Source organism: Bactrocera tryoni, chromosome 1 (assembly GCF_016617805.1).
Source record: "Bactrocera tryoni isolate S06 chromosome 1, CSIRO_BtryS06_freeze2, whole genome shotgun sequence".
Taxonomy (NCBI): Eukaryota; Metazoa; Arthropoda; class Insecta; order Diptera; family Tephritidae; genus Bactrocera; species Bactrocera tryoni.
In genome coordinates, this window is record NC_052499.1 from 41,944,044 (window position 1) to 41,956,694 (window position 12,651).

General features: G+C 36.9%; 2 protein-coding genes across 2 annotated transcripts in view; one reads left to right on the top strand and one right to left on the bottom strand.

Moving 5' to 3' along the window:
* LOC120782456 overlaps positions 1-12,651 on the top strand; it is a 171,331-nt gene that overhangs the window by 123,085 nt on the left and 35,595 nt on the right. The gene's annotated exons all lie outside the window — the stretch shown is intronic.
* Positions 2,563-6,510, bottom strand: LOC120782455. Its single transcript, XM_040114745.1, has 3 exons — positions 6,279-6,510; positions 3,768-3,940; positions 2,563-3,707 (listed from the first exon to the last, which is right to left on the bottom strand). The coding sequence occupies exons 1-3, from the start codon at positions 6,421-6,423 to the stop codon at positions 2,577-2,579; spliced, it is 1,449 nt and encodes a 482-aa protein (XP_039970679.1). The 5' UTR covers positions 6,424-6,510; the 3' UTR covers positions 2,563-2,576.

The following is a 12,651-nucleotide window of genomic DNA, read 5'->3' on the forward strand; positions in this document are numbered from 1 at the left end:
CTCGATTATCACTTTATCATGCGAGAGTATAAAATGTTCGGTGAAAGCCCACAGAAAATGATTTGCCATTAATAAAGGTGAATTCTCACATTTCGCAAATTATTTCATCTACGCCATACATAACCTACTGGTCTTTAGTAATGCCAGATGGAGATTGACTTTAATTTGCGGTGAAGTATTCGTCATACAGGCCGTCACCGCTTTTTTCGAACTTTAAGAGCGATTTGATAATTAAGTTTGTTACTTCATCTAGTCCTTTGAACTATGAAGCTCCTAGATATTTAAGACAAGTTCTAGATAGTACATAGGAAATGCCTAGTTCTCTTCACGCTGCCTATCTGGCTCGCATGTGATGCCAGTAGGTTGTGACTTAGCACGAGTTGGCCTTCCGGCAGTGCTTTCGAGACAGTGTTTGTAAAATACATTCGAATTTTCTCCTAAACTACTCTTGCACATAATCTTGGCGATATTGGCGTTCCATTTTATCCTGATCTGCCTGTCAGCCCTTTCGGAAATCTCATTGTATATCGTTTTTAGTGACTGCTATATTTCCAGTACTTGGCAATCTCATTCACTATTTCGTTTTTCGGAATTCCTTTGTGGCCTGGAACCAGTATACATATAGCAACTTTCCGCTACATCTACCTGCTTCTAAGGACATTCTCTGAGGTATATATTCATCCCTTTTATATTGTTTCCTGCGTTGTTAGCTATCTCAGCCGCTTTCCTGACTGCAAAAACTTTCGCCTGGAAACCTGAAGGGTCGCCCGAGATCTACCTCCGAGCAATAGATTCCGCCTCCCAATCCATTACCCATTTTTGAACCTTCTTTATAGATCTTTTAATGTGATCTGGAACCTTAATTGTTGACTCTATCCCGTTCAGCTTCGGAGGTTTCCATGTTGGGATTTTTTACCTCCTTGTATAGAGTAGCCTAGGAGTAGTAGCGGTATTCTTGTTTGCCACCTTGGCCAGTCTTGATAGTTCCCTAACACCATGTCTACGTGATCCTAGCTTCTTGTTCAAAAGGCTTCACATGGTCTGGAGGGCACGCGATATAATACGTCTTTTGAAGAATGTTAGTGTACATGACTGTTCGTTACTCGAATTCAGAGATTGAGTTTTATTTCTCAAGTCTAATTTAATTCTCTATTGCTATCTTTCTATATTAGTCCCAGTTGATCTACTTAGGATTCCTGCAGATTACCCTTTGTTAAGGGCTGGGAACTCGACTTGAAACCTCAAATACAGAAAACGAGGGTGTACGAAGCACCTCCAAATCCTCGACATTGATTATTTTGCTAGTATGTAAATATATGTGTTCTGTGAACTTTATTACAAACTTCTTGTGAAACAGAAAATAACCATATCCATATCATTTCCAAAACTTGAACGTTTGTTTCAGAAAAAAATAGTAGTAGTATTCAAAGTGAGTTTCTATAATATTCCTATAATTTCTATATTAATTTCACATTTTTCAGCTACTTATTATGGATTTTTTATGGACTGCACCAGGTTGGCGGCCGGGAATAAATCAAGCCAATATTTGACACAATGTTCTGATGAGAACCGTATTTCAGTGGAAGCATTCTGAAATTGTTTAGTAGCTTATAAGAAATATGCATGCTTCTGATCATACCGAATACAGACCAAAATGTGAATCTAAGATTTTGTGAATAATTCTTTGGTTTCAGCAACAATCTACATCGACTAATGTTTCTAGTCCAAAAACACCACTTTTGAATCTTGAAAACTACTTTTGACAGGTTCCCTCAGCCAAATACCGTAAGCATCCTCCAAGACACCATGACATTCCGCTGAGGTTTCCTCATATTAAAGTAATGAAGATGGACTCCCCGCAGAAACACTTTTTATGGACAAAGTTGGACAAATACATTTAAATGAAAAAAATGTTCGGAATATCGGAACAATGAAATAATAATCAAGTAACGCCATCTCTTGACAAACCGCACGGATATAGTTATAAACCCAATAATATAATTAGGTGCGAATTAGAAGACATCGGCTTACGAGGGCAGTCTATTTGTTGGACCTAGCTAACAAAAGAAACACAACTATTTTGAGAAAATTAAATTTCTACGTTCGATATACTTGACCCAGCAGTGTACTGAAATCTTTACCCCATCTAATTTTTAGTTACATATTTTGGAAACGAAATAGTCCGTCAACGGCACAGAGCTGGAAGCAAAGTCCATCGTTCCCCTTCGAACGATTACGAACTTTCGACTATCCGATTCAGTTTAATGTGGTTCTGTATGTAAAGTATTAAAGCACCCTTTGGAAGAATAATTAGTGGTTTGTTTGACCCTTAGTCAATCCCTGCGTGAGACTTGATAAACTCAATCCACTTTAAGTGAATATGGCTAATCCTTATTTAGTGACTACCGTTATTCACCTGCAGTCACTCTTTCTTCAACAAGAGAATGGAATCTAAACTTATGTTTGTCGTAATAAAATTTATTATTAACAAAAATATCATTTACAAAACTTTTTTATAGAATAATATATTCAAAATTTTAATATCTAAGTATATACTTATTTACTATTTCAATTTACTACCAACCGTTCATTAAAGTGGTGAATTTACTTTGAGCATTGCGTAAACTAATTTGCTTTGTCTCGGGCAAAAAGACGATGCCTGCAGCGAAGAAGGCCACATAAAAGACACCGGAAGTAATGTAATAAGCCTCAAGACTGTCACGATCAAAGGTACACACGCCGATTATGAGCAACACCAGCATTTGGACAGCGAAAGCTGCAGCAATATAGAAGGGTTTCAAGTGCAATGGAAATGCTTCCGTCAAATAAGCCGAAGATGGAGCACTGAAAAAGCCCGCAAAGAATGCCGATATGAAGAGCATATACATGACTATACCCATTTGTGACGAAGAGTAAAGGTTTATAAGATCAAAGAAAATGCCACCAATGACAAATGCCATGACACCGAAAACCAGCGCACCGATCAGCAAAACTTTTTTGCGACCTACCGTGTCCATGATACAAGCTGGAACCAAAGTGCCGAGCCAAAAGAGCAAACCGAATATGACCAAAGGCCAAGTATCCCTTGGACCAACGTTTACTGAAGAGGCCAGAACCAATGCTATAATTGTGAGTGGCGAGAAGGCTAGTGACACCAAGGCGCGATGCAAGCACAGCTTCAACAAGGCTGGCACGGCCAAACTATCAATGCGTTCGTTAACATCAATATAGCGCTTGAGCTCGTCGAATTGCTGGTGTGTTTCGTGTGTGTAAACAGATGGGTGCTGCAGACGACGCAAACAATTGATGGCTTCATTCTCGTTATTACGCAATAAATGATAGACGGGTGATTCAATGAAGAAGAAGTATGATAACAGCAATGAAAGAGCACCGCAAACAATTACAGTGATGCCATGCACCTGTGTGGATCCAAATTCGTTGTAAATAGTTGGCGTGAAATCATAGTATGCAGCTGTGAAGAGTGTTTGTAGAAAGATACCTAAAGCAAAACTGCCCATCTCAACCAGTGCGGCAAATTCACCACGCTTTTCGGAAATCACCGATTCACCGATCAATACCATCATGGGCACGAAGACCAGGCCGACTGCAAAGCCATTTAAGTAACGAGCTGCGGCAATACCGCCGTATAAATCGTACACTGTCAAAAAGAGAATGCCACCGATCAGCGTCAATACAGAAGAAAATAACTGAAAAAAATTAAAGTACTTATTAAATCACTTTGCTTTTGAAAAACAAATCATACTCACGTAAATAAGCCTCTTTTGTATGCGTTTAAGGGCGAAGGAAGATACTAATGCACCGATAATAGCCGCAATGTGCCAGCAAATCATTATATGTGTATCTGTTTGAAAGTCCTGTATATGAAGCAGGCCACAACTCCAGGCGATATTCATGCCACCCGAAACCAAAATAAGAGCCGCTGAAAAGATGTAAAAGATCGTAAGAGTTTTAGAGTGTGGCAAATAAAACCTTGTGTTCAAAAATCGAAAACAAATCGATTAACTGGGCAGTACACACCAAAGCCCTGCGAAAAGTCGAAATAGTTTGTGTATCTCACTCGGCGAACCTGCTCGCAAGAAAGCGAAAACTGTTCAATTGGAAGGTAGGGTTAAGGTGCGATCTACATCGCCTACTTGGAAGACAGCAAAATGGTCACAAGGATCTACTACGCCCAATTTATGGAAGATCCTATGCTATTTCAAGAAAAAACAGCTTAATTTGGCTAAGAAAAAAGTTTTTCTTTTTTTTTTAAACTAGTAAAATAAACTAGAGCTTCGCTAGGTCAATTAAATTGGAGAAAATTTTAGGTTTTCCTTAACGCCCTCGGATGGAGACGTTTAATTTCAATCAAAATTTTGTATATCAATATTTTTGATGCTACATTAAAAGATGACCTCCTAAGTAAGTCTCATTAATTTTCATCTGAACTTCTTCTTCTTTACTGGCGTAGAAACCGCTTACGCGGTTATAGCCGAGCTAACAACAGCGCCAGTCGTTTTTTTTTCGCAAGTTGGCGCCAATTGGAGATTCCAAGCAAAGCCAGATCCTTCTTCACCTGGTTCCACCAACGGAGTGGAGTTCTTCTTCTTCCTCTGCTTCCCCCGACGGGTACTGCGTCGAATACTCTCAGAACTAGAGTGTTTTCATCCAATCGGATGACATGACCTAGCCAGCGTAGCCGCTGTCCTTAATTCGCTTGTGCTGGCAGTTGTTGTCATCGTCCAAGCCTCTACACCAAGCAGGACGGGAATTATGAGTGACTTATAGAGTTTTGTTCTTGTTTGTAAAGAGAGGATTTTACTTCTCAATTGCCTACTTAGTCCGAAGTAGCACTTGTTGGCAAGAGATATTCTTCGTGGGTTTCGAGGCTGACGTTGTTGTTGGTATTGATGCTGGTTCCAAGATAGACGAAACTATTTACAACTTCAAAGTTATGATTATTAACAGTGACGTGGGTGCCTAGTCGCGAGTGCGGCTACTGTTTGTTTGAAGACAGAAGATATTTCGTCTTGCCCTTGTACACCACCAGACCCATTTGCTTCGCTACCTTATCCACTCTGGAGAAAGCAAACCTAACGGCACGGTAGAGCATGAGACTCTTTCATCTGAACACACATTATATCTATAATGTTTTCTGTAGAGATAGCTCTCACGCCAACTGCCAAAATAAACACATGAGTTTGGTATTGTTGGAGATTCAGTCGTAAACTACATTTGAAGCGATTGAAGTGACCATTTCCTACTAATCGCTTGAAAACGAATGCTTGGTATAGCCGTTTTGGAGGAGATAAGAGCGACTGTGACAAAACTAATCTATTTATAATGATCTACATAAAAACCATTTGTACTCTCATTAGCACGAGTTTTTAAAACAAGTAATTATTTAGAAACATTTAATTGATTGTTTAAATTGATTCCTTATCTACGTAAAAGTAATAATACTTTTGCTTTTGCAACTACCAATAAAGGTCTTTGATGAAGCAATCGCATTTTTAATATTCTTCAAGCCAAAAGATATATGGAAAATAAGTACGGGAGTAATAGACATTAAGATCGATTAAATTATTAAACTTTTGGTGTGATCTAAAATTATTAGTATGTTGATATTAACTTTTAATATCACTTGTAGTGTATCAAAATTGTCTTTTTACACCTGAACACAAAAAAATTATATACATATATATAACTACATAAATTAATTTATTATAGCTAGTACTTTTAACCACTTCATAAAAGTAATTAACTTTGAGCACTTTATCCGCATTGATCAGTTCTCCACATGGCTTTTGACCTTCAACAACTTATTTGAGGAGAGTTTTTCTTCATTACATGAATATGAAGAAAACCTCGTTTGAAAGTCTTCATATTTAGGTGGAAGTTCATGGTGAACATTCTGCGAACTTTTCAAATGAGTTTATATGATATAAATTGTCAATTTTGACAAGACGAAAGTAACTATTTGCAAAACAGCAGCTGGGAAGTTTGCTTCAGTTGCCTTTTAGCCCAGACATTTCCACTTTTTCCACCATTTCCTTGGCCCATGAAGAACACCCTCAATGTAATGGAAAGGAATGCGGTTCACGTTCATTGATGTCGAATGCTACCTCGACTATTATAAACAAAATGAAAATATAACCAAGTTTCAACATGATCCAGCAGTAGTCGCGACAAAACTAATATAGTATTATTTTTGAAAAAAAAAAATCGGAAACCAATTTTCACTTATTGCACATATGGTATAGATATACCATATTTACCTGATCCCGTCGAGTACATTTGTGGTGCATTTCTTCGAAAACTTTGAAACCGGGTGTCTGCTGGTGGCACACTTTGTGGCGGATATCTCAGAAACATTGGATTTGTTGTTGGCTGTACGTTTTCAATTGTGACACGATTTTCCATCTTTTTTATTAACTTTTTTTTTAATAAATCAGAGGTTTTCAAAAATATTTCGCAAGCTACCACAGCCAGCAACCGTTTCGCTTTTTAGTCGCGTTAATACTAATTACTCAAAATAGAAATAAGTGTATTAATATCAATCATGTTCTGGTAGTGAAATGATAGTGAACTCTTTTGGTTTGTTATTATAATATAATTTGAAGATATCGCTACATGTGATAAACAAGTCGAAATATATAAATAGATGAGGGCTCCTGAATATGAGGAATTTTTATACCTAGTGCACAATACAACAAGTAAGAATGTTAACTGCGACTGCACCGAAGCTGAAGTGCCTTTGGCAATTGAATTTTTTATAGCATTAAAAAAATTTTAAAAGACCATTATCTGGTCCGTTTAAATGGCAACTATAATCTATAGTGGTCTGATCTGAACAATATCGGAGATAGTAGCAATTACTTGGATAATAATCTTTGCTAAATTTCGTGAAGATACCTTGACAAATAAAAGCTATTATATTTTCGTACAAACTGTTCGAAAAGTCAGTCTTAAGGCTGTATAGCTATAGCTGTTCGAGATCTCGAAATTTCAGACCGCTCTCTAAATCGATTCATCTTGTCATTCTCATCATATAAAAAAAAATATATATGGGTATAACAAGCATCTTGGCAAACTTAATCTACCCTCTCAGGGTATAAAAACACGCAAAGTAGCCAATAATCGATACAGAAATGTATGGCGGCCACTATATGACTAAGTCAAAAGTATGTAATTTAATTTAATTTAATATGATCAGATATGATAAGTAGAGTATTTTCTTGGAATTATTTATTACAATATCATTTTGATGTAGATACCAACTTCTATGTGTATTTTTTAGACCAGTTAAGCATATACCGCCACTTGTGTAATCTCTCCACAGCGAGTAATCTCGGGGAAAACCCAACAGCGCAATGAATCAATGTTTGCGTGTCAACGCGTGTTATCAGAAGTTATTAGATAAGGTCATATTAGAATTAGCTTATGCTATTATACTTGTATTTTGTTTCTGCTCAATTGCCCAATACTTATCAACCGCACAACCGTTATCAATTGTTGCCGATAGATACTCGTTTCAAGTAAATAATAAAAAATATAAAATATTTTCGTTCAAATTTATCTATTTGAGGAAGAACGATACACTGTTATGCATAAAACACGCTCTCTTATTCTCATTGTGATAACTCACATATTGGCCGATATATGCGCTTCAACGTCACCCGGAAGTTCGAAAAATTTTATGTTAAGTATATGGGGGCTAAGCGAAGTATTGGTCCGATGTGACCCATTTTTGACATACAGACATAAATACGATTATAAAAGAAGGATTATCCCTTAATTTCAGTTATATATGTATATCACACATTGGCCGACATTTTCGATCAAAAGTCAGCTATACGTACCGAATCAATTTTTAGTCATAAGATGGCATACACTGAGGGCATTATTCGTGCAAAGTTTAATCCCGTTACATTAATTGCTTTTCGATTTGTGTACTGGAAACTGAGCGAATCAAATGGAATTTAAAATTGTGCTATATGGGAAATAGGCGTGGTTACCGTCCGATTTCACTTGTTTTCACAATATGCCATAAAAATATGAAAAAAATTCCATATGCCAAATTTTGTTGATATCGGTCAGACGGATCCCGAGATATGGGATTTCACCAAAAAGTACGCAGTGCCACGTCCACCGCCCAATTTTCACACCGGTTCCCATGAAGCTTTCTCATACCATCCCGGTAGCAAATTTTTACTTCTCTGACGCATTTAGTTATTGATTTATCGCGTTTTCAGTAGTTTTGAAGAGTACCGTTAAATGGGAAGTGAACGGAATTTTCATCCGATTTCGTCCATTTTTACAGAAGAGGTGGGAATTCTTGCAATATTTGCGCTGAGCGAACTTGATTGCTGTAGCTGAAGCGGTTTAGGAGATATGCACATTCAACTTATTAGAGGGTGGGGCTACGTCCACTTTTTCAAAATTGTTTACCCAGGAGCCCCTTACTACTGCGATCCCCTGTGCCAAGTGTGAGTATTATATCTTAATTAGGTGCTTAGTTATGGCATAGGTTTTCGTTTAATGGCGATTTGTGGGCTTGGCAGTGATCCGATTACGCCCATCTATGAAGTTTTTTTGTATTAAGGAACATGCGTACCAAATGTCATCAAGATATCTCAATTTCTACTCAAGTTGCAGCTTGCACGGACGGGCGGACTGACAGACAGACAGTCAACCGGATTTCAAATTTTCTCGTCACCCTGATCATTTATATATATGTGGGATTTTATTATGTTTGATCTATAAAAAGGATTTAAATATTATTTAGTTTAATTTATCTTATCATCTATGTGGGATTTTATTATGCGTGATGAGGAGAATTGATGCGCGTCGTCTTTTATGCCACGTCGTTTCGCGTCCGTCGTTTTATTCAAACTCCCCTTGTTGTAAGCTCGTAGAATTCTTCTTCTTTCAAGGCGTCGATTGGATGGTGGATGTCGATGCTTCTTCTTATTTACTGTGATGCGACGGCTGTCGTTTAACCCTTTATCACCCACATTCGGCCATCCTGTTGTACATTCGACCCGAATGTTGCGTCGTTGATCTTTCGCCCATGGCTTCATATATTCAGCTGTAGTTGTTGTGTTGATGGGACCTTCTGCCGTTTGTAAGTTTTCGTACGTCGTATGAGTTATTATTTTTGATTTTAGTTATTTGATAGGGTCCTAAAAATTTAGATTTTAGTTTAAGACCGCTACCAAATTGCGTGCGCTTGATTGCCACCAAGTCATTGATTTTATACTGCTGTGCTTGTTTGCGTCTCAGGTTGTACGTCTTCTTGTTCTCGCTCTGAATTTTAAGTATTTGTAATTTTGCTTGCTTACGTTGTTCACAGCGTTCGTTGTTGAATAATTCTGTAATCTCTTGCTGGATGAGATCGTGTATTTGAGGGTCATCTTTTTGTTCGCATCTTCGTGCCGATTAATAATTCAAAAGGCGTAGTTTTTATACTTCTTGAATACGTTGAATTAACTGCTTGTTGAACTCTGTCCACGTATCTGTACCATTTCGAGGGGTCGTCTATGCTGAGTTTCGATAAGACTGAAATAATGATAGCGTTCAGCCTTTCGACTTGTCCGTTTACTCGAGGTAGTCCTGTTGTTATCTGGAACATCTTTATGTTTTCATTGATCACAATATTTTTGGAAGTCGTTTGAGGAAAAAGCAGCACCTCTGTCGCAGATAATATTTGCTGGATTACCGAAAAATCATGCTCTGATTTTGTAGTTTCGATATTACTTCGGACGTAGTAGTCGATTTAGAGGGATACAGCCAACAAAACTTAGTAAATGAGTCAACCACTGCCAAAATATGCTTGTAGTTTTTATTTGTTGACTCTAGCGGACCCAGAAAATCTATATGAAAAATATGTAGTGGTGTTTCCTCTTTGTTCAGCGGATGTAGTAAGCCTTCTTGTTTGCCATGTTTACGATTGCTTAGTATACAAGGTATGCAGCAACTAATGTATTTCTTAATTTTATCGTCGACGTTTTGTATGAAATATTCTTGAATGATGAGATCTTTTGTCTTTCTAACGGCGAAATGGCCTCTGTCATGAGCACGTGCAATAATTTGATTTTGCATGCATTCCGGGACTACTATTAATTCATTACCATTATAGATTTTGTATAAAATATTCGATCTAAGAAAATAGTCATCATAGGAACTTTTATTACTGTTGAGTAATTCTCGGATTGCGATTAATTTTTCGTCTTGTTGTTGTAGCTAGGCTTATTCTAATGGTTAAAGTCATCGCAGTGTATCATCATAATTGCGTACCGGCTAGAGCGTCGACATGTTTCATACGATTGCCACTTCTGTGATTTCAACCACATAGTCAATTAATTGTAACAATAGTATCCATCTTGCTACACGTGTACACAGGTTTTTTTTCTAGCGTCTTCGTGAATGCGTTACAGTCCGTAACTAATTTAAATTTTATACCCAATAAGTACACTCTAAACTTTGTTAGCGCTTCTACCACCGCAAGTATTTCAAGTTCATAGCTTGCGAATTTTCTCTGATCATCAGTCGTTTTTCTACTCATGTAGTAAATTGGATGAAGTTGTCCGTCGTTTGGAGACTTCTGTAATAGCATAGCCCCGAAACCGTCTATAGAAGCGTCAGTATGAAGCTCCGTTTCGTACTTCTGATTATAAATACCAAGTACGGGATTTTCGACTAGAGCTTTCTTGAGTAAATCGAAAGCTGTTTCTTCTTCATGTCCGATTTTAAATGAACAATTTTGTTTAGTCATGTCTGTTAATGGTTTGGTAATAATAGAATAATTTGGTATGAACTTTCTAAAATGACCTGCCAATCCTAAAAAACTAAGAAGTTGTTTTGTCGTCTGTGGTGTTTTATAGTTTAAAACAGCTTCTATTTTCTCTGGTGATGCCCGTAGCGTCTGGTTTTCTATAACGTATCCGAGAAATGTGACTTTCTTTTTCAAGAAGTGACATTTTTTAATGTTTAACTGCAACCCATGTAGTCTCTGCATGTGTTGATTACTTTCTCTAGAATTACTTACTGCGTGTTCTTCGTTTTTACCTGGGATTATGATGTCGTCGATGTATGGCAATGCAATACCTTGTCGTGTAAAATTTCTGAAGATTGCGTTTATGTGCCTTTGAAAAGCTCCCGGAGAATTCGATAATCCAAACGGTACTTTATTAAATTGGTATTGACCATTTTGTGTTACAAACGATGTGTATTTTTTTGCATTCTGCTACCGGAACGTGGAAAAATCCATTTTTAAGGTCTATGGTACTAAAATTGTTGCATCTTGTAATCGATCTAATTGGTCGTCTATAAGTGGAAGTGGGTATCGATCTTTAATAATTACTTTGTTAATTTGTCGATAATCAACGCAAAGTCTATCATGACCCGATATCTCTTTTTTAACTAACACAACTGGACTTGTAAAGTCAGAGTTTGATTCTTCGATTATACCGTCTTTAAGCCATTCATCGATTTGATTATTAACGATAGCTACTTGCGAGAAAAGGTACCCGGCGTGGTCTACAAAAATTGGCGATTCATCACTAAGTACAATTCGCATTTCTACATCAGTTGTAGCAATCTTTTTGGGTTCATAATTGTATATTAATTCGCGTACTTTTTGTTTGGTGATTGCACTCGCGTCATTACCAATATCTAATTCAAAATTGTCAGTCGACGCATCTATCTTCTTAAATGGCACTTCTTCATTATTTTCGTTGTCCGCTTGGATCTTTTTAATTGTTAAACCTTCACGGCTAATTGTTATTTCTGCTTTTAAACATAAATCTTCGCCCAGGACCACATCGATATCCATACACTTGGTTGGAACAACGTAGAACGTTAAATGAAATATTTGACCGTTCTATTTGTATATCGTGATCGAAGTAACCGTCTGGTTTGATTTTTATTTTCTTTCATGTTTCCACCAAACCCGATTAATGATATATATTACATGCACGTAATTTTGTTTTGTGTAAATTGTTATACACCGCTTTTGTTACTATATTAAATTTGCTACCAGTGTCGAACAATGATATGTAGTATTTATCACCGATTTTGACGTTTTTATTAGTTAAATCACGACTTGATACGATTTGGCGAGTATTTGCATTTGCCCTTTTTTCTCTTTTGTTCACAGTTAACCAGAAATATTGTCCGAATTGATTACATTTGAAACACTTTCTGCCTCTTTTCCTTATTCTTGCAGTTGTTAGACAAATGTCCTTTTCACCGCCAGTTAAAACAGTTGATTTCTTTTTTACATTACTTTGTATACTCTTTTTTATTGTGGTTATACCTTGTTTATTCGTATTGCGTTTGCACATAATTTCATAGAATTTCAACTTTTCTTTAAAATCTTTTAAATTTTGCCACCATATAACATCGCTTTGTTTACACTTAAGTCAGTAATGCCATCAATTATATATTGTATTAACGCATCATTTTCGATATTACCTTGCGAGGCAATTTCTTTCATAGTGTGAAATATTCTTGCACACTTTCGTTTTCTCGTATTTACGTTCACATAGTTGCATTGTGTAACACTGCACTATTTGTTGTTGATTTAAATTCACTTATCAGAACGTCTTTCAGTTTTTGCCACGAATTTAGGCCTCTTTCACTTAACAC

Bases quoted from the DNA above. Each gene is read 5' to 3' on its own strand.
- LOC120782455 (XM_040114745.1), bottom strand. From the start codon at position 6,423: ATGGAAAATCGTGTCACAATTGAAAACGTACAGCCAACAACAAATCCA. The intron at 3,941-6,278 runs GTAAATATGGTA...ACATCTTTTCAG, and splicing joins AATGTACTCGACGGGATCAG to CGGCTCTTATTTTGGTTTCG. The intron at 3,708-3,767 runs GTGAGTATGATT...AATTTTTTTCAG, and splicing joins TACAAAAGAGGCTTATTTAC to TTATTTTCTTCTGTATTGAC.